Source organism: Podarcis pityusensis, assembly GCF_964106645.2.
Source record: "Podarcis pityusensis genome assembly, chromosome: 3".
Lineage (NCBI taxonomy): Eukaryota > Metazoa > Chordata > Lepidosauria > Squamata > Lacertidae > Podarcis > Podarcis pityusensis.
The window spans coordinates 84,662,478-84,683,921 of NC_138026.1; the positions used below are offsets into that span (position 1 = coordinate 84,662,478).

General features: G+C 45.5%; 2 protein-coding genes across 6 annotated transcripts in view; both read left to right on the plus strand.

Moving 5' to 3' along the window:
* Positions 1-8,284, plus strand: part of LOC308474084 (uncharacterized protein) — a 41,116-nt gene extending 32,832 nt beyond the window's left edge. For 3 of the 5 annotated variants that reach the window (XM_081000077.1, XM_081000081.1, XM_081000080.1), the window contains 7 exons: positions 834-920; positions 1,583-1,677; positions 2,428-2,513; positions 3,208-3,274; positions 4,151-4,308; positions 5,614-5,769; positions 6,933-8,284. In XM_081000077.1, coding sequence (XP_080856203.1) covers positions 834-920; positions 1,583-1,677; positions 2,428-2,513; positions 3,208-3,274; positions 4,151-4,308; positions 5,614-5,769; positions 6,933-7,171 — 888 coding nt within the window. In that variant the 3' untranslated portion in view covers positions 7,172-8,284. The remainder of the gene's footprint in view (positions 1-833; positions 921-1,582; positions 1,678-2,427; positions 2,514-3,207; positions 3,275-4,150; positions 4,309-5,613; positions 5,770-6,932) is intronic. The other 2 variants (XM_081000079.1, XM_081000078.1) reach the window with 2 other exon arrangements.
* Positions 8,285-12,361: 4,077 nt separating this feature from the next.
* The window catches only part of SLC29A1 (solute carrier family 29 member 1 (Augustine blood group)), a 91,302-nt gene continuing 82,219 nt past the window's right edge, over positions 12,362-21,444 (plus strand). Inside the window, exon 1 of the mRNA XM_081000240.1 lies at positions 12,362-12,516. The gene's annotated coding sequence lies outside the window, so the exon portion shown is untranslated. The remainder of the gene's footprint in view (positions 12,517-21,444) is intronic.

Here is a 21,444-nt window from a genome sequence, read left to right on the forward strand (position 1 = left end):
GGAAGCATAAATAACAGTTTGCCGTGTGACAAACTAGCTATGGTTTGGTCCAAGCCAGGATCTGCACAAGGCTTGGTGGCTGAACTCACAAAACTGAGGCTCCTTGCTGCTTATTCACATAATACCAAGCCATGGTTATGTCTAAACCCAGGGGTGGGGAAACCTCCAGCCTGTGGGCCTACGAGGCTGTTTCATGAAGCCATGCCAACCTGCTCTACACCTGAAGTCAGGTGTGGAGCAGGTAAAGGCAAAGCTTAGATGAAAGGCAGCTAGTTGCCACTTTGCAGATTTTGTCTGCACAATTTGATTTCAAACCACACAGAGAAATACAGGCCACTTAACACTATTGTATCATCAAGTGATTGACAGGTGGATAGCCCCACCCACTGGGTAAATGTCGCCTGTGATGGGGTGTGGATATAAGGATCTGGAACACTGGCCTGGCTTAAATCAGCACAGTTTGGGTGGTGCAGAAGGCAAAGGGCCTTTCCAAATGACGAAAAACTTGTGGATTTTATTCTTATCGCTACACTGTACTGCCAACTGTAGTTGCTGCAGACAGGAGGTGGAAACATAAGGTCCAGAGTAAGTTGACCATATATCTGAAGGTGATGTTCATTTTTACTTTGCACTGATGTTCATGTTCCCATGCTTTGAAGAGCTAGAAGGTTGCCTATCTTTGCCTCCAGGGGAAGGGAGGGGTCTTACTCTGGAGGCAAGCACAGGCAGATAGGGGCTTCATGCACATGAAACCATGTGAACAGGTCACCTTGTGAACCAACCTTAACTCTTCACCTACTTCAGATCTGATCTTTTCATTTCTCTTCTCCTAGGCAAATTGTCGTTCCTGGAACACATTCCACACAGTACTGATGAGACAAACTTTGTGTTTCTACCAGGACAAGAAAGACACCCTCAAGGTAATGGTAGGCAGTGAGATGCCCAAAGACAAATGGAGATAAGAAATGGGTATCAGTAAGGTCTGTGTCACATTTTCATATACCTCCAGCCAGTGCTTTTTTTCTTAAAAAATTGTTTAGGGGCACGATTTTCCTACTCATAATGAAATACAGCCCCTCAATCAGGCCAAACTTAGATTCACAAAATGTTTAGGGGTATGCGTACCCCTGCGTCTCCCCAGGGGAAAAAAGCACTGCCTCCAGCATTTTCCTATCCTGTATAGTCCTTCCCCTACTGACATCTCCTGTGAATGTTTGGCGTGCATAGATTGTCAAGCATCTACACTTTGCCAATTGCATTTATTTTTGTCTAAACCTTCAGTGCCTTCTCTGCCAAAATAGAACTTGAAATTCTTGTAAAGACTAACTTCATCTAAAACTAAAATAAAGACCGTCCACAAATCACAGTAAAACCAAGTCTAGTCATAAGTGGCAAATCTCAAAACCGTCGAGCAGCGTTGACAGAAGAAAAGCTCAACAAATTTAAAAGCTCGGTGTACCAGCACAGGCCATCCCGAGTAACAATTGCCCACCCAAGAGAAGAGTGAAGTAACTAGTAGGAGCCCACTTCAGAGTGGCTTTCTGATTTCAGGATCTTTTATCATTTGCCTTCCTTTGCACAGCAGAGTTCTGTAGTGGCCTTGCCACTGAACCTCCGTGGAGCTGTTTGCACCCTAGAAACAGAGTATATCAAAAAGAACAACTGTTTCACACTACAGTGAGTAACCTCTGTTTCTTTTCCTTCACAAGATAATATATGCAGTGTACATTAAGCTCTATGAAGGGGTAATAAATGCTAAATAATAATACTATTACAGGTTTTAAAAAGAAAATAAAGGTAACTCAGAACCGTAATACCTCAGGGACAGCCTCTTCCCATAAGAATTGATCTGGATCCTGTAATCATCATCTGAGGCACTTCTTTGTGTGCCCTCTCCATGAGAGGTCTGGGGGGTGGCAACATGAGAATAAGCCTTTTCTGTGGTGACTCCCCATTTGTGGGATGCTCTCCCCAGGGAGGGTTGCCTGGAGCCTTCATTACAAATCTTGAGGTGCTAAGTGAAAACATTCTTCTCCCAGGCCTTTGACTACTGATAATTAATCAATCTGTGGCCTTTTAAACTGGTGGGAGTATTGTTTTGTTTGTTGTTATGTATGTTTGTGTTTTTATATTGTAAGTGACCCTATGATCCTCAGATGAAGGACGGTAAGATGGATAGATGATAGATAGATAGATAGATAGATAGATAGATAGATAGATAGATCGATCGATCTGGGAAATAAAGACTTGAACATGCTTGGACATTGATGAAATGCCAGCCCCTGAACAGCATAAATGGTGATAATAGAAATCTTTGCAGAGGGTGCCTGCTTCTAGCTCCTAGACTGCCAGGTATTTAAGGCTGGTGCTGGTTGTTGTATCCGTATCCTATCAAATACCTTCAGCTGATTTCCTTGCATACCCCAGGTTGAAGGATGGCTCCAAGTACCTCCTTAGAGCTCCTACTGAGCCACTCATGCAGGAGTGGATTACCAAATTACAGCAGAACTCAGGTAAGACTGAAGTAATTATAAGGAAGAGACCATGGGGGCATTGGAGGTCTAAGGGAAGGAGATATGGTTACCACTCAGGAACAAGAGGTAATTTGAGGCCTCCTGCAGACTACTTTGGTGGTCCACTGACCAAGAAGCCCACTTGGGCACTCTCTGTTTTCCCTCAAGAAGTTCACTGTCGAGAGAAGCAGCAATGCCATGTCATGTTTTTGGTAACGGGTTTTATACTTGTGCCAGACTTTATATCTCCCACATTTCCCGCTGTAATTGAGTCAGACCTGAGTTCAGAAGGGGGATACATCTTTGACATACAGAAGGCCCATAGATTGCTGGGACTTGCACGTGGGAGGCTGGAGCTCAAATTCCAGTTTAGCTACAAGGTTTTCTGCAAAGCAGTTGGCTCCTGGGCTCCATTCCTTTTGTGTAAAGAAGAAAATAATAGTCTGTCCCGTAGGTTCTATGGGCTACTGTACACATTGCATTTTTTAGGTGTACACCCCAGAAACAAGTGGGCATGTGGCAAAACAGGTGAATGATATGTAGCTTTTAAAAGTCTGCTTATCAGAGAGACTACAGCTCCTTATTGCAAGGCAGCAAGTATGTGGAACAGACCTATGCCTCAGGTTTGTTTGGGTGAACAACACTCTTGATTTTCAAAAGCCATCTCTCAGTGTTTGCTTTTCTCTCCTCAAAGGCTTACCTGAAGTGGACTTTTTCCAGTCAGCTTCCCAGACTGCCCAAGAGACGACCTCTGCTGTTAGGTAACTACTATAAGCAAAGCTTGATCCAGATGCATTTGCTGGGGGCAGGGGCTAGCTTTTAAAAAAGTTCTTCTCATAATATTTGTCCTAATGAGGACTCCTGTCCAGTGGCAAGTAAATCTTCTCATAAATCATACGGTGCTATTTTGTCAAACTCAGCATATTAAACAAAAAAACAGGTTTTGGGATTTGTATGCATTCAAACTATTAAGTTGTGGGTGAACATATCAGACGACACAGCGATTCTTCAAACAGCTCTTGTTTATTCACAGGCCAGAACAGAACTGAACTGAAGGGTTCAGTCAACCTGCTTATATAGAGCTCCAGTACAACGTAACTGTAACAATTTTCTAAAACTATCCAATCACTGAACGTCACTTTCGATCCCTTATTTGCATAACTATCTACAGTATCCCCCTGCTGGCCCAGGGTGAGAACTTCAGTACATAACACAAACCAAAATTCAAATTTTGGAATGCAAATTGGTATGTGTTCCCCTTTTTCTTCTCTCTTAGGATTTAGAAGTACATGTAGGACAATTTGAGCTGAGGCCATTAGTTATCCTGTTTAGGAGTGATCCCATTTGCCCCTTGCTGCTCTGCTCTAATTTCTGCCTTTATTAGTGAACTTCCTTGTGCTCCCCACCCCCCAAAATGTTCACATCCCATTATTGTGCAATCTGCTGAATTTTCTCAGCTGCATAGAAACCACTGGTACATCAAATTTCCCATTCAGATACTGTAAACCCAGGCTGTGATTATGGTGGCTTGTATTACCTTTGCTAGGACTAAATTTTACTCTAGCTTGGCATAGCCCTGTGCAACTGGGCATGTGAGACCAATTCTCTATTTTATGCTGCTTCCATTTTTTCCCCAGTGTGATTCCAAGCCATGGAGTTCCCCACTTCCTTGGTCCTCATCAGTCTCTCACAGCTAAAAGCCAAGAGGCCATACTCTTACCCAGATCAAGTGTCAGGCTGCAGCTGCCTTACGAAAATCAGGATGACCTATTGGATCCAGCAGAATCACGGACAGGTATGTGTGTGGGCTGTTCACAGTTTCTTGAGGGTTCTCTTTAAAGCAGGGATAGGGGACCTGTGGCCTTCCAGACTGAGCAGTCTCGTAGGATTCTGCAACCAGTTTGGGAGGGGGTTGCACTTACCCATAGCTGTCAACTTTTCCCTTTTCTTGCAAGGAACCCTATTCGGAATAAGGGAATTTCCCTTAAAAAAAGGAAAACATTGACAGCTATGCACTACCTGAAGGATGTGGTTTGTGGATTAGAGCAACTCTTGGGTCCATTGCTGTCAATGGGGGCAAATGTAGCTTTGTGGTGCAGAATACTTTCTATCAGCTTCAGCTATCCATGTCCTGACATGAATAATCTAGCTTTGGTGGTCTGTGGCCTCATAACCTCCCAAGTGGATTCCTTTCATGCATTATATATGAGGCTGCCTTTCTAGATGGTCCAGAAACTGCAACTGGTGCAGAATTTATCAGTCACACTGCCAATGGGATCAGACAATCTGAATGCATTACAGCAGGTCTGGCTCCATGCACCGGCTTCTGATATATTTCTGGGCCTAATTCAAAGCGTTGGTTTTAACTTAGAAATCCTTATGTAGCTTGGACCCCAATACCTCATGGTACCCTTTTCTCCATATAAGCCTGCTCAGTCAGAGCTTAAGATACTCTTTGGAGACACTCCTCAGAGTGCCCCTGTTGGCAGAACTTGGGTGGTGGCCTTCTCAGTGGTGGCCCTCCCCCCTTGTGTAATGCTCTCCCAAAAGAAGCTTGCCTAGTGACTATGTTAAGATATTTACAGTATCAGGCACAGACTTTTATCTTCTGTCAGGTCTTTGATATTCTCCTTGTTCTTTCTTTATTTAGATTTCTTACCAGCCCTTTACTATGAAGTCCCAGGCAGGTTACAACAATTTTTAAAAAAACAATATTACAAACAGTAAAAACAGCTGACCATCAAGAGCATAGAGTGGGTCCTAAAATATATTTTTCAGGTTTCAAAGGCCATGGCAAAGAGGAGCAGCACCTCACTGTTGCTGCTGGAATATTTCTAGCTGTTGATGTTGGTTCTGCTTAAGACAGTCAGGGGAGAGGGCTCCTTGATTTTATTGTGACCCCTTGTGATTTTGATGACTGTGCTGCATTTTTAAATGTGTAAATTATTGTTGTTGTTGTTTTTGGTCCATTATTTTAAATCATCTTGAGACTTTGGTATAATGTGGTAAGTTCAGTTAAATAAATAATAATAGTAGTAAGGAATCCCTGGAGGTCTGCCTCTGTGTCACATCCTTGATTTCTTCCTTTCTCTCCTCTTAGAAGACAGCCAGAAATCTGCTGCCATTTTTACCACAGATCACAGTCTGAGGCAGTGCTCTCCTACAGCATCTACAAGGTCGCAGGAACCTTACATTTTTGAGGAAGAGGACTATGGGCTAGCGGCGAACAAGAGGCGATCATATTCCTTTACCTCAGGTACATACTGTATGACCTTGAAGAAGAATGGGATACTAGTTAGGGTTGAGGCTACCTCTACCCCTCTGCCTGTTTGTACAGGGAAATCTGAGTTTGCTCATTTGCTCATGTACTGCATTTGCTCAGTTTGGCCCTTTGCCAACTGACTTCTGTTCAAATGCAGCTGAAATCTCTCTGACTAAATCCAGTCTGTTGTGTACCCAGCATGATATCATTATGCTATTTTCAGTGCTTGGCTGCATTCATTCAAAGCACGGTTATTCTCAAAGGAACAAGTGCATTGCTTAATGTCGCCATTAGGTGTCAGCAACACGCTTTTGACTCAATGGCACATGTCTAAAGTTGAAGCTTGTTACCTTTGTAGGCTGTGCAGACACTACATGTATATAGCATATCCCTTGTCCCCCCCCCCCGCAAAGTTAAAGTAGTCGCATTTTAAAATAAGAAGAAACAGCAATGTTACAATTTTCCAAAAACAATTTCTGGAGGGGTTGAATCGCATAAAATGCAGACCTTCAGAAACAATGAAGTATGCAAACAACGGCCAGAAAGTAAACAAAGATGGTGTGTGCTTAATCTTACAGGCCTTGGAATTGTACATCCTGGGAGTTACAACAGGAATGGCCCTTTTCTCTTGTCCCCACCTAGTGTACTTTGTGGGGGGGACAGACACCACAAAGAAAAGCCTCTCCCACAGCATGTAGAAAATGGGACAGTTTTGTATAGACAATAGAGACAATAGAGTCCCAAGCCATTTAGGGCTTGAAAAATAATGACCAGAACTGTGCATTGTACCTAAACATGTTGTGGGTGGAGGTAGGCATTCCTTGGTGAGGGGAAAGCATGTTTTGAACTTACTCAGGGACAAGGTGGTCTTCTTCTTCTACTACTACTACTACTACTACTACTACTATATCATATGTTCCATGGCTGAGCCTTGACACCAGAAAAGGTCCTGGGGCAGAGGCATAATAAGCCTCAGTTCAAACACTGCCCTGAATTCTCTTCTCTTCTATTTACTTAAGAGATGGGATGAATGTGATACTCTGGAGTAAAACAACCGTGTGTACCACAGACTATTAACCAGCCTCTGACACGTTCTGCTGCTTGTTTTCAGTTCATTGTGCTGCAGTGCAACCTTTCCACTCCATTCTTTTTTTCAGCTACGTACCAGAAGATCACACCTTTGTCGGTGTCCAAGGAACCCTTGGGCCTTGGCAGCAGCTACTCAGTCACTCTGTACATTGGAGAGCAGGTACCGACTCCTCCCAGGCCTCGCTGCCATTCCTTCATCGCCTCTCCTGGTGGCGCCCGAGAAACCTTGGGCGAGAGGAGCCAAGGCGCCTCGCCTCGCCAGAAGAACAAATCTGTCTTCAGAAAGTTCTTTGGGAAGAAAGACTGAGATGCCAGCTTATTCTCCTCGGCCCAGGAGTGGGATTTGTGGCTGCATGCAAGCGCTTGAACCTTCCTAGGACTGGACCCAATGGCTACCAGGACACACTGTTATGCTGCACCATTGCTTGACCTTTGCTCTCTCTCTTTGCCCAAGGAGGTCGGGTGAGAGAGGTGGGACTGGTAGGCTCTGCACAGTGAAACAATCCCTTATCCCTCAGCCCCCTATGCCATCTAACTCAACCCTGATAGGGGCAGCAACCCCAGGGAATAGCAGCTGAAAGGGTCAAAGGTCTTCAGGGAGAAAGAAAATTAAAGTTAAAAACCACCCCACCTCATTCATATTGTTGCAGGGTAGTATATTCCAACTACCATGAGCTTTTTCTCTACAAGCACAGAGCACAGCCTTTATTTGACATACAAGCTAATATAGGAAATCAGGTAATACATTCCCAGGCACATACATATTAATACTGTATTTGTATTCAAGGCAGGGGGTTGTGGAAGACTCATGTTGCTTCTCTTCCTTCCTAACAAATGTTTGCATGGCTCATGATGGGATCAAAAAAGGAAGTGCTTTCTCAGTACCAGTTATCCTGACTATGTTATTTACGCAGGCATATAGGGTTGCCTTTTGTTTTTTTAACTTGACCTGGTGCCTTCACAGATATTAGCAGGGGATAATGTGTAATCTCCTGATTTCTGCAGATCAAGCTGCTGTAAAATGCACATGTCAACACACACACACACACACACACACACACGGAAGGCAGGCCAAGTCAGTCCTAAAGTCTGCAGCAGAGCCCACAGCAGAAAAATTATTTCTTGGGCAAATTGGTACATTGCTAATTTAGAATGGGCATGGATTAAGGTTTGTGGAGGCTTTTGGAACTAGTTTTTTTGTGGGTTTGCACCTCAAAAAGAACAATTTCTGTACCTACCCTTTTTATGGTTCAGAAATACAGGGTGAGTTCTCCACTGTGTGTGTGTGTGTGTGCGCAAGAAACCTTAATGTTTGCTTTCTTTTCTCCTGCACTATGATGCCTAATGCAGCAGCAAATGAAACTTGTTAAATAGTCAGTTGCATCTCCTCAAGAGACATTAACACCACATTAAAACACCAGTTGGCTGTTTGTGTGCCTTCCTTCAAAGTGTAATAGAGTTTACAGAGTTATTATTTAACTGTCTGTCAGTGAACCTGTTGCTGAATAACCCTGCTCTAAGACTCCTTAGCACACTTGGCACTCCTTGTCCATTGAGCAATGCTGGCTGGGGCCGATGGGAGTGGTAGTCCAATGATATCTGGAAAACAACAGGTGGTTTGTCCATTTAATGGTGGCGGGTTCTCAAATGGGAGGAAGTGAGGGAATTTATTATTTATACCCCAGCCACTCTGGGAAGCTCCCAACAGAATATTAAAAACACAATAAAACATCAAACATCATACTGAGGTCCAGCTCCGAGGGTCTTCTGTTGGTTCCCTCACTGTGAGAAGTGAGGGTACAGGGAACCAGGCAGTGAGAAGTGAGGGTACAGGGAACCAGGCAGAGGGTAGTGGCGCCCACACTGTGGAACGCCCTGCCATCAGATGTCAAGGAAATAAACAACTATCTGACTTTTAGAATACATCTGAAGGCAGCCCTGTATTAGGAAGTTTTTAATGTTGGACATTTTAGTATGTTCTGATATGTGCTGTGAGCCACCCAGAGTGGCTGGGGAAACCCAGCCAGATGGGCAGGGTATAAATACTACTACTACTACTACTACTACTACTACTAATAATAATAATAATAATAAATATCAAATGTGAGGAAGCCTTTAAGCAACCAGCAGTGGGCCACACCTGTTTAATCATCTCATGCTGTCAGTGACAACTTGTTCAGCCCACTCATAAGAGCAAAGTGTGGAATGGCAATCAGAGCTGCTGTTTAAGCTGAAATTGGCACTGGTTTCCTGGAGAGCTGGAAGCAGCTCCGCTCTAAAAGGCAGGGGCTTTTAATTATCTGTAACCATCTAATGAAGGCGGTTCAGCCTCTTAAGATCTGCAGACGGAAATGTTTTCTTATATATGAAAAGATGAAGTAGTGAGAGAGACAATATATGAATCTGAATATGCAGAATTGTGAACCTAGGAGTGCAGAATGAAAAACATGGAGCACATCTGCACTGCAGTTTTGTTGGCTATATTCTGGTCTGGTGCAGTTCTGACTTACAGCATCTATACCTCGCTAGATGTTATAGAAAGATGCATGTACAGTAATTGTAGTGAACACCCTCTTAAGGGCTGAAATCTGCTTTGTACAAGAGGGCAGTTAAGAACAGGGAAGTAGTGGGAAATGATGCAGTTAAATTTTTTGCCTGTTCATTATTTTTCTCCAGAATCACACCATGGCTCTATGTGTGTGTGTGACACACATGGGAGCTAGGGGGTTCAATTATATGTTTGAAAACCCAATTTTCCTAGGGTTAGCAAAAGGCAGTTTGTTGCAAGAGGTGAAGGACAAGATCTGTCCATATAAGCCAACCAGCCTGGCAATTTAATACTGATTTCAACATTGGCAGTGAGTCCGTGTCCTTGACTGCCCTTGGTGGCAGTAGGCCAGCTTAGAGGGTGCAGGGCAGACTCTGTCCTCCAGTACCACTTGCCTGAGGCACCCACCTCACTCTTACCTAATGATAGAGCCGGCCTGTTTCAAACAACATCAATAGGCTGCAAGCTATACATGCTTGCATGGAAAATTCCAGAGGGATTAGGTGAGTGAGACTTGTAGCAAAAGCAATCTCAGGACTACACATTTATGTGGCACATGTTTGGCCCCCCAGAGTTGTGCACTCCAGGAATGCATCAGTCTAGAAGTAGAGAACATGCATGATGCATCACAAATATAAAGTCTGGGATTCACTGCTAGTATCGCTACTTAAAAAGCATTTCTGTTTACCAGAGCAAAGACAGATCTCTTCTTCAGACTCTGGAGTGCTGCTTCTAGTCATGGGTGATAACTCCAGAGTGGTGGCTGCAGCATCATCATGGGCAGGACCCTAGTTCCATAGTATAGTTTTGCAGAGTCATCATTCTGTGGCCAGTCAGTGGCTTGTGTTAGGTTTATAGAATACTAACTTCCCAGCTCTCTTGTTACCATTGTATTGCTATCCATGCTGCTTTTGGGGATTTGGGGTGGCTTTTTAAAGGATTAGACAAATTCATGGAGGATAAGGCTCTCAGTAACTACTAAGCGTAATAGCTATGCTCTCTGGTCTGGTGCACTCTGGTCCTACTTGCAGGTTTCCCCATCAGCATGTGGTTAGCTAGTGTGAGAACAGGATGTTGGCCTGGATTGGCCATTGACCTGATCCAGCAGGCACTTCTTTCTTTCTTTTAAAAATAGGCCTTTTTTTGTTAATTTTCCAAACCTTAACAAGTGAATACAGTGACAAGTAACTTGGTGGTTGTCCCACTTAGATAGTACAAGATGCATCAAAGGGGTATGAAAGTTTGTGCAAAAGCACAGACCATGGCAAATCATAATGGCTTCAATCTGCTAAGTCTTTCCAAAGTCCTCTGTTTGACTGAGGTGGTCTCCATATCTGGCCATCCCACTGCTTCTGTGTGAGGTGAATGGTTGCCAAGCTGCATAGAGGGATAATGGGTCTGATTTCCCCTTAGCATGTATTTGGCGTGTAATTTTCCTCTGTTAGCACCACTGTCCAAACATAAGTATACCAAGAGTCAGCAAATAGTCCATCTGCAGAACGCAAACACCTGGCAAATTCTAAACGCGCCACCACTATCAGAGCTATCAGCAATTGTTTATAATATAAAAGCTGGTTGGCTTCTTCTGTTATCCCTAACAGCACTAATGAAGTTGACGTGGTCATGTTTTGTGTTTTACATTAATTCCATTTCCGCAAAGACACTGGTCCAAAAGGTGTGCGCATTCTGACAGTGCCACTAGAGGTGTGGAAATGCCATAGTAACACCGCAGCCACTTCTTATGTTCTTACAGTTTAATTTAGGCCCAGGGCCTGCTTAGCAAGTGGTGGTGCATATAGGCTAGGAGTCACCAAACATTTGGAGCCTGATGGCAAATTTGCAGGCACCACACACCCATCTCATCCTGTTTCCTTGGCTACAACAGAATGATTCTTTCAAGCCTAATTTCAGCAAGTGGAGGGGAACTGATGGACGCCAAGAAAAGGCAGGTACTGTACTGATAACCCCTAATGTAAAGCCTCTGAACCAAGTCTACATGGCTGTCCATAGTGCTGATTAACCTTGGAAACAAACGGAGCCTGGCTCAACGCTCAAGCACATGTTTCATATGCAGAAGGTACCAAGCCCACCCCCTGCCTCACATCTCCAGTAAAAGATTAAGGAGCAGGTGAGGTGAAGGAACTGGAGCCTGATACCCTTGAGAGCTGCCATTGGTCCAAGGATGAACAAACAGGCCTATACCTTTCCTTCTCTGCTGGCAGCCCTCCTAGCTTTTGCATTAAGGATATAGGAGATTCCAGGTGAGATTCCGGCACCTCTCTTTTGAAATTCAATTGTGCTCACACCTCTTCCCTTCAGAAGCAGGGCCTCCTGCATCAGGATTTCCAGAGTGTAAGAGAGGGCAGGAGGCTACAAGCTATCTGCACCCAAACAGGAAATGAAGGTCATGAGATGGCAAGAGGAGACTGCACTTTGTTAACACTTTGCTGCTAGGATTTCTCCTGCTCCATTGATTCAGGCTGCCTCAGCCTATGCTGCTCCCCATTCAGCATCGGAGTCTCTGTTGAAGCCACTGCGTTCCAATGTACAGAGCTGGCTTCAACTAAAACAGGCCCTTGGTCCAGCTCTAGCCTGATATCGTCCACTCCAGGTGTGGAGATCCTTTAGTCATCCTGATGTTACTGAACTACAACTGCTGTGTTTATTCTGCGTGGAAGGGAAACCATTTTAAAAAGTGTGTGGCAACATTTATCTATAAGGAGATACAGGAAAGCTTCACCTATTGCATTTCTGCCTGCAATGCAGAGCTGTCATCAACGCCTAGGATGCCCTGCCCTAGGGTGGGGGAGGCACTCTGCACCTGCTCAAGTGCACTGCTTTGATTACTGATTCACACGTGCCAGAGCAGAGTCCTGCTTTCAAATAAAAGCCTCATCTAAGAAGGGATCGCCAAGGGCGCCAGAGGATAAAAGCAAGCGCCGGGCGCGCTAGGACCTGGGGATGCTCAGCAGGCGCCCGAGCAGAAAAGTCTCGCCGGGACGAGCGAGCGAGCGAGCAGTCTGGTGGAAGGAGGCGAGTTTTCCGCGGGAGAGGCGGAGAAAGCGCTGGAGCCGGCGGCGAGGTGGCCGAGCCCTGGGCAACATGTAAGCGTGCGCGGTGGTGCCTCGGGGCTCCAGCTTGTGCTTCCTGCTTGCGTTTGGCTGAGCCGAGTTCCCCGCAGAGGGAACCTACAGGTTGTAAACACCCGGGGGTGGGGGGAGAGAGAAAGAAGCCGAGGCGGGCGCCCTTCGTCCGGGGCTCGTCCGCAGGGCCACCCGCTTCTCCCCGCGGAGTTCATTTCTGAACTGCGTCTGGGGGTGGGGGCGCCCTTTTTCCGGCTCCGGCGCGCAAGTACGGATCTCGTTGGCGCATAGCCGCTGCTTCCAAAGTGGAGCCTGCTCGCGAGCCTTGGGCACACGCCTGCTTGGCCGCGTCTGTCCCGGCACATGTCGTTCTTCTGAAAAGCAAGTCGGGCCGAGTGCTTTGGCGGGTGTGCCCGGAGGCACAGTTCCTCAGCAGCATGGAGAGATTAGCTCGCCCTTTACGCACGCCCTGCTGTGTTCTCGATCGCTGTGGATTTCCTACCCTTGTTCATTGCTAGATGTGCACATCCAAGGAGAAATAAATCTCTTATGTTAGCTGGTGCAAGGTGCGCGTGTCCTCCAAAGTGTAATGGTGCGAAATCGCCCAGAGGGCATAAAGCGCCTGCTAAATTCTTAACTGGATTTGGCTGGAGAAAGCTTAGAAATTGCCCTTTGAAGCCTCCCAAAGATAAACTAGCTGATGCTCAGGAAGCTACCGGTTGACCTGATGCCGTTTGCTTGCCCGTTTGATGCAGCAGCAACAGTGCTTGATTTGGGTTGGGTGGAGTGGAATAAAACGGAGTTCCAGATACAATTGTGGTGTTAGGCAGGGAACCAGAGAGCTTGCCTGGAAGTTGCATGTAAGTTGTTGACTGTGCTTCCTTCCTGCAGGCTTTAATGCTGACTAAGTAATAGGACTTTGCCACTAATGTCTAGGCTAGGCTGCTTCTTTTTCTTTTTAAAGCCTGGAGGCGTGCCTAATGTTTGCTTTATCTTAGTCTAAACAAGGTTAAGAGTGTTGGGATATTCCATCCAGCAGGTGTAGGAGCAGGCATCGGTCATCGTTTTGCTATGTCCTTGGTGCTAAGTCTCCAGGGCTGGCTATGTGTACAGATCTCCAGGTTTTCAAGGTCACAGCTTTGAATACAGTGAAACACACTGCCATTTCTGTTGCACGCTAGCAGAATGTCTTCATCCATTCTAACCCCCCCCCCCCAATTTCCTTTTGTTGTTCTCTTTCCCCACTAGCCAGAGCTGTCCCAGGTCAATTGTGTTGGCATCTCAATGATGGAGCTGTGCCAGGTTTGGCCAATCGGCACAGGTGTTCAGAAGGGTTCCCAGGTTGCAATCCAGAGATTGTGTAGATGATTTGCACTGTTTTTACAGGAGCAAAAGAGGAATCCGTTGTGGTTTCCCTTCTTCTGTTGCTCTCCTGATGCCTTTTGCCCATATGTTTCTGAACACCATTGCTGGAAACCACAGGAGGGGAGAGCGCTGTTTCCATCAGGTCCTTCTCATAGGCACTTGGTGGTCCACTGTGAAACCAGGATGCTGGACTGGGTGGGCCACTGGCCTGATCCAGCAGGACTCTTCTTATGTTCATATTCTTCTTCCACAAAGTTGGCAAGGTTTCCTTTTGCCCACATGCCCCTCTTGCTCTAAAAACTGGATCTTCCCTTTGCATTTGACACCATTTTAAACAGAACGGGTCTGTCACCATCACACTGAACTCAGCCCAGAGTTCAAGATGTAAATACATGTGGGTCGGCAGTGGTAACAAGGCATAGGGAACCTCAGTTGCCGATGTACTGTGTGACCTTGGGAGGTGACTGATGCTCTTTGCTGAAATTTCCCTCCTTGAACCACCAGGGAGGCTACTGCCTTGCTATGCAGGCTATGAGGCTCTGTTCAGGAGATGCAGTAGGGTGGTTGCTGATAGGAGTCCTGTTCCTCCTGAGCTTCCTGCCCTTCGAACTGCTATGCAGCTAATGTTGTGGAAGACCTGCCACTCTCTCAAGCTTAAGCTTGATTTCCAACAACTGTTCAACAAATGATTGGCGGGGAGAAGAACCATGACAACAATCTCTTGTGCAAACGATGGCTGTTTTCACACATGCAGTTTAAAGTGGCCAAAATGCCCATTTGCAGGACAAATGCCTCTCCTGGTTTTCTCTTCCACATGAAGAGTAACATGAAACGTGAGCTTCTCTCATTCTCTTTTAAGCATCACGTGTGAGGTGCTGCTTATTTAACTATCTAGACAGATATAGCTTAATACTGTCTGTACAATTGGATTCAAAGTTCTGAATTAGCTAGGAGAAATATAGGTGGTTTTGCTGCATTTTGGTAGGTTGTGATGATTTGCTCAAGTGTGAAAGGCCAGATTCTTGTTAAAAGATGGAGGCTCCTTTATTTCAAGCAGATTCCAGGGGACTAGTCTTGAATCCTGCGGTCAATGCACAAGCAGGAAATTCCATTTTATGGGTGGCTTTTGGAGCAAGGCATCACTGAATGGGTGAATTTGTACAAGGGTAGGCAGTCCTTCAGAGCCTCTCACGCACTGGGGCTCAGGCACAGTTGCTGTGCTCATGCAATCGTCATGGTAACGTACAGCTGTAATCTGCCCCCCCCCCCCGCAAGTCCTTCCTCTATGAGCTTATTCTAGCCTGGATAAAATAGCTTTTTGCATGAATACCGCAGCAAGGCAGTTCCTTGTGCTTCCAGCCCTGATCTGCAGATGATTGTGCTGGACAGCACCAGACACCTGTGGAGAAGTTAATGTTTCTTTATTGTCTAAAGCCAAATACCAAATACTGCAAATGCTGTCGCTTTGGCAATTGTGGAAAGATCAAGCTGTCTTAATTCACACTCTTTTAGCTACTGTTTTCTCTGTGAAATCACAGGACCCTGAAGTGTTTTTTAAAAAAACACACACACAGGTAATTTCTTACACAGCTTTTCAGATATCCATCCCACTGATGTTGTCTCCAAAGGGGTGCAGCAATAATAATACAGTGGTATCTCAGGTTAAGTACTTAATTTGTTCCGGAGGTCCGATCTTAACCTGAAACTGTTCTTAACCTGAAGCACCACTTTAGCTAATGGGGCCCCCTGCTGCCGCCATGCCGCCGGAGCACAAGTTCTGTTCTCATCCTGAAGCTTCTTAACCCGAGGTACTATTTCTGGGTTAGTGGAGTCTGTAACCTGAAGCATATGTAACCTGAGGTACCACTGTACATGCCTTTGACTAATCAAACCACTTTGCAAGAGCCTTGTAGGGTAGGCCAGTATTATTGTTTCCATATTGCAGATTCCCAGCTGACTCTGGCTGAGGGTAGATTGCTGTGAGTGCACAGTTAAGAGGTGAATAGAGGACTTCTTGCTGATGGCTCAAACTCTTGTCACCGGATCCTAATTAGGTTTGGCCAGAGACGTGGATGTGATTGGATACTGCAGGCTAGCTGTCACCTTACTTCCCAAAATAGGTGGTAAATTCTAAGGCCAAACATACCTCTTAGGGCAATCTCAATTTACCAGTATATCCAAAAGAAAATACATGTTGGTGGAAATTTAGGCAGGGCTTTGAGGCCTACCCATCATGGCTTCTCTGCTGGGTATCAGTGGCATACTGGAAAAGGGATGAAGCACCACCAATTATATCAAAGCAGGGGTGTTGATGTCCTATGCTGGAGCACTATTTGCCAATCAAACCTGTAAGTTATTCCTGAGAGAGGAATCCATTACATGAGCTAAGCAAGAGGAAGGAGCAGGTTACATTGGCATGCAGGGCTAAGAATTAAGCTGTGGCTTCTGTTTTGAAAACTTTTGACCAACCAAAATGGCACAGAATCATGAGCAAGCTTTCAAGTCCACCAAAACGCGTCATCAGGCTGAATGTTAAGCCAAGTGCGTAGGTGTGTGATTTAGAGAGAGAGAGAGAGAGAGAGAGAGAGAGAGAGAGAAGTTGACTTGGTATTGAAGCCATAATGCCTGCATTAGTCAAAAGTTTGTACGTATAGTCTTAGAAGAGGTCTGGGAACCTGACATGGGGAAGCGCCTGCACTTCAGAATTTACTACTACACACTGTTTAACTTTTACCCTTTCTTTCAGCTCTTGCCTTTCTTAACACGTCCAATAGCAGGGATGTTTCTTATCAGCCTTATCCCCTTTTTGCTTTGCTAATCTGTCCCTGAAGTTCTTCTCTGTTTAATTCTCCCCATGCATCTTTCAGTGTAATTTCACTATCCTAGTAGCTTTCTGCTTTAACGTTCTCACCACATCAGTGCATCCATAACTCAGAACTGCCTTCAGGCATGTGACTCAACGTGATTTTTGGCTGCTCAATCAGCTGCTATTTGAACTAGTCAAGTGATCCTTCCTTGAGGGGAGATCCCTACAGCTGAGGGTGAACAATTCCTGCCTGAGGAGAACACGACACGGCAATTAACATCTCTTCTGAATTTAAAACTCTCCCAAGGAGCATGGCAAATAATTATAACCTAACACTGTTTTGCTGTTTTGCGAGTTGTGAGAGAGATTTCTGCTGTTCCCATTTTACAGAACTCTGGCTGAGGAATCATCCAGTGAACTCATGCCTGGGCTGGGATCAGAATTCAAAGAATTTACTCACAAGGCCACAAAGAATTATTGTCATGGGCCTGCAGTTATGTCAAAAGGGTCTATAGCTCTCACCCCATGCTCTTCGGAAAGAAAATGCCATCTCTAGAAATCCCTCCCACCAAAGGTTTTTCAGGGGCTTATATTGTTTTCTTTTCAGTGCCAAGCGCAAGACATTTTAAAATACATTCTTTCTGCCTTTTAAAGTTCAGATGTTAACTTGCACTATTTTAAAAAGGGTTTTATTTATATTCAAGTGAAATTCAGCAACAAATGTCAACACAAGGTAAACAGAAAAGAAAGAGAGATGTAAAAACAATTCAAAAACACAAAGTTCCCAGGGAACAGGCACAGTGCCTTATTCATCATATTGTCTATACTGGTGTGAATAACATTTAAATCAACTTCTGCAATATCTGTTCTCTTATTGCTGTATGGCTGATTATTTAGCTTTTGTATTTTTGAAAACCGTGTCTAAAGAAAAAGAAATCCACCCAAGGAAACATTTTGGCAAGGATACATAGAACAGCAGCAGAAATGGAAAGTGCAGAGGCCAAAGCTGACATAAAAGCAGTTATAAAAGAAATGTTTGTCCCAGTCACATTTCTCTAAAAGTGGTTGCTTTTTCTTTTAAGGGTGCAGTCCTCAAGTTATGCCTGCTTCAGAAGGTATGCTTCGGTCAATGGGATTACTTGGGAGATAAACTTGATTCATCATTTCTTTCTTAAAATGCTTGCCAGGACCTAAAATTACCAGCCAGTAGCAAAATCACATGCCCTCATTCTCTCTCCCTGGATCTGCTCTTTAAAATCCTATAGCTGTGACCCCATATGAACAGACTCCATAACCCAGCTATGGTTATCTACATTCTGGTAGCCTCTAGGCTGAATAACTTTGATGCATTATATGTGAGGCTACCTTTGATGACAATTTGGAAACTACCGCTAGTGAAGAATTACCTAAGTGACCAGATTGCTGACTGGATGTACATAACGCCAATACTGGCCCAACTGCATTGGCTGCCAATTAGTTTCTAGGCTCAATTCAAGGTGCTGGTTTTGATAAAAGCCACTGGAGTGGGGTAGCATGTGTCTTTTTTATGCTATTCCAGGATGGACAATTTTTGTTGTTGTTTAGTCATTTAGTCGTGTCCGATTCTTCGTGACCCCATGGACCAGAGCATGCCAGGCGCTTCTGTCTTCCACTGCCTCCCGCAGTTTGGTCAAACTCATGCTGGTAGCTTTGAGAACACTATCCAACCATCTCGTCCTGTCATCCCCTTCTCCTTGTGCCCGCCATCTTTCCCAACATCAGGGTCTTTTCCAGGGAGTCTTCTCTTCTCATGAGGTGGCCAAAGTATTGGAGCCTCGGCTTCAGGATCTGTCCTTCCAGTGAGCACTCAGGGCTGATTTCCTTCAGAATGGATAGGTTTGATCTTCTTGCAGTCCATGGGACTCTCAAGAGTCTCCTCCAGCACCATAATTCAAAAGCATCATTTCTTCTGCAATCAGCCTTCTTTATGGTCCAGCTCTCACTTCCATACATCACTACTGGGAAAACCATAGCTTTTACTATACGGACCTTTGTCGGCAAGGTGATGTCTCTGCTTTTAAAGATGCTGTCTAGGTTTGTCATTGCTTTTCTCCCAAGAAGCAGGTGTCTTTTAATTTCATGACTGCTGTCACCATCTGCAGTGATCATGGAGCCCAAGAAAGTAAAATCTCTTGGACACTTTTAGTTAACAATTTTCTTCTATTTTCTGATATGTTTTTAATTTGGTAGTGTATGCTCCCCCCCCCCAAAAAAAGTAAGTTACTCTGAGACAAGCTTTTTTTTGTAGTAAACAGATAAATGTAATAAATAACAATGATGACATAGTTGACGCCGATGTGGAAAGTACAGGCATATGGTCACTTCCCTGCGTATTTCCTCTGACAGGCCTTGCTCGTAGTTTCTCCTTGTGTGGGAGGACAAATCTGCTAAGTCATGCAAAAGGGAAATACAATGCTGTCACGTGCTGCTCCCGGGGCCATGCCAGGATTTGGCTTTGGGCACATTGTGGCAGACTCTTGGGGGGGGAGCACTGGCATGTCGGTGCATGCCAGAAGTTGAATCCTGTGGGCAGCAGCAGCAGCACACGTACGTGACAAGTGTGTGGCCAGCAGAAGCAGCTTGGACATTAGGCATAGGGAATGCTTCTCTTTACGTGCAGCATGTTCAGATGTGCCACCCTAAATGGGAGCCAAAGAGAACAGGGACAACAGGCCTGTGCTGTAACGTGGATGCTGTTGCCACGAGCAGATCTTGGGAGGTTTACCTCGGTGTTTTAAAAGTTTCTCCATTCTTTCGTCAGGCTATCGGAAGCACTTAATTCTATAAGCCATTTAATCCAGCTCCTCATGTGCCTCATGTGACGCCTTGATCCTTGCTGGGGAAATAGCGCAGTTCCTTTCCTTCTCCTCCATCCGCCTGTAACACCCCTTAGCAACAGAGAGTCCTGCTCTCCCATTTTAAAGGGTGGCAGAGCTTCCCAGGCTGCTCCAGCTAAGGTCAAAAAGTACCGTATTTTTCGCCCTATAGGACGCACTTTTTCCCCTCCAAAAATGAAGGGGAAATGTGTGTGCGACCTATGGGGCAAATGCAGGCTTTCGCTGAAGCCTGGAGAGCGAGGGGGGTCGGTGCGCACTGACCCCTCTTGCTCTCCAGGCTTCAGGAAGCTATCCGCTAGCTGTGGGAGACGCAGCGGCCCATAGGACGCACCTAGTTTTTTGGGGGGAAATAAAGAAAAAAAATTATTTCCCCCCCAGGTGCGGGGCTGGGGTGGGGGAAGCCCAAGCTTCCCCCGACCCCAGCCCCCAGAACAGGCTGCTATCTGCTAGCCATGGGAGAGCTGCACGACTTCGCACGGCTCTCCCACGGCTAGCGGAGAGCTTGCCTGTACCCAGAAGCTTGGGGGCGCTGAGCTCAGCACGCCCCAAGCTTCGGGCTTCGTGCAGCGCTCCGCTAGCCGTGGGAGAGCCGTGCGAAGTCGCGCAGCTCTCCCATGGCTAGCGGATAGCAGCCTGTTCTGGGGGCTGGGGTCGGGGGAAGCTTGGGCTTCCCCCACCCCAGCCCCGCACCTGGGGGGGGGGAAATTTTTTTTCTTTATTTCCCCCCAAAAAACTAGGTGCGTCCTATGGGCCGGTGCGTCCTATGGGACAAAAAATACGGTACTTTGTCTCTTTAACACTGCCTCTCTGCTCTCCCTATGGATCAGATGTATAAACATTGTACTGCTCTCCATAAAGCTATTACACCCACTGCCTTTTTTTTGGAAATGGGAAGCAACTGCAGTTTAAAGTTTCACGTATCTATCAGTTTACTTAAGCACTGTGGCACAGCACATTTAGGATGCATGCAAAGCAGGCAGAGCGAGCTAGAGCAAAACACTTCTCCTGTGGAAAGCATAAGTGGCGCCTGAGACAGTAAAATGACCAGATCTCTGCTCCCAGCAGTAAAGAATTAAGATGGATCTGGTCTCTTTAATGGCAGGGGGCGACCCCATAGACCAGAGCACACCAGGCACTCCTGTCTTCTGGTAAAGGATTACCCTTAGTCAAAAATGGTTGGATTTTGTTTTCCCCATTACTCCACATGATGCAAAATACAAATTTTGCTATAATCTGTCCAGCATCGACTAGCAGATGCCTTACATTTAATCCTAATTGGAGTCAAGTGCCAGCATACTAAAAAAACAATGATTGAATTTGTGCACAAAATGATTTCATCAAATGTTTCATCAAAGGCTTTCTCTTTTACTAAGAGCTTACAGAGAACCTTAAGTTCTGATTTTCCATGAGTACTGGTTTTTAACTTGCACTTGATGGAATACTGTGTAGACTTCACTCATGCACCCATTGCTTTGTTGTTGTTTAGTTGTTTAGTTGTGTCCGACTCTTCGTGACCCCATGGACCAGAGCACGCCAGGCACTCCTGTCTTCCACTGCCTCCCGCAGTTTGGTCAAATGCATGCTGGTAGCTTCGAGAACACTATCCAACCATCTCGTCCTCTGTCATCCCCTTCTCCTTGTGCCCTCCATCTTTCCCAACATCAGGGTCTTTTCCAGGGTACCCATTGCTAGCTCTTATGTAATATGATCAAATCAGAGGGTGGGAAATGAGCAGAGGGGAGGATGTGTAGGTCAGAGTTCTGAAAAATCTGCAAGATCTCCATCTAGAAGATAGGCTTGTCACAAGCCATGTCACAGTTAATCAATGCTGATGTTTTGGTTGGTGGGCTGGGAACAGTGACGCTGCAAGAGATTAAAACAGACCAATCAGGGAAGGCAGAG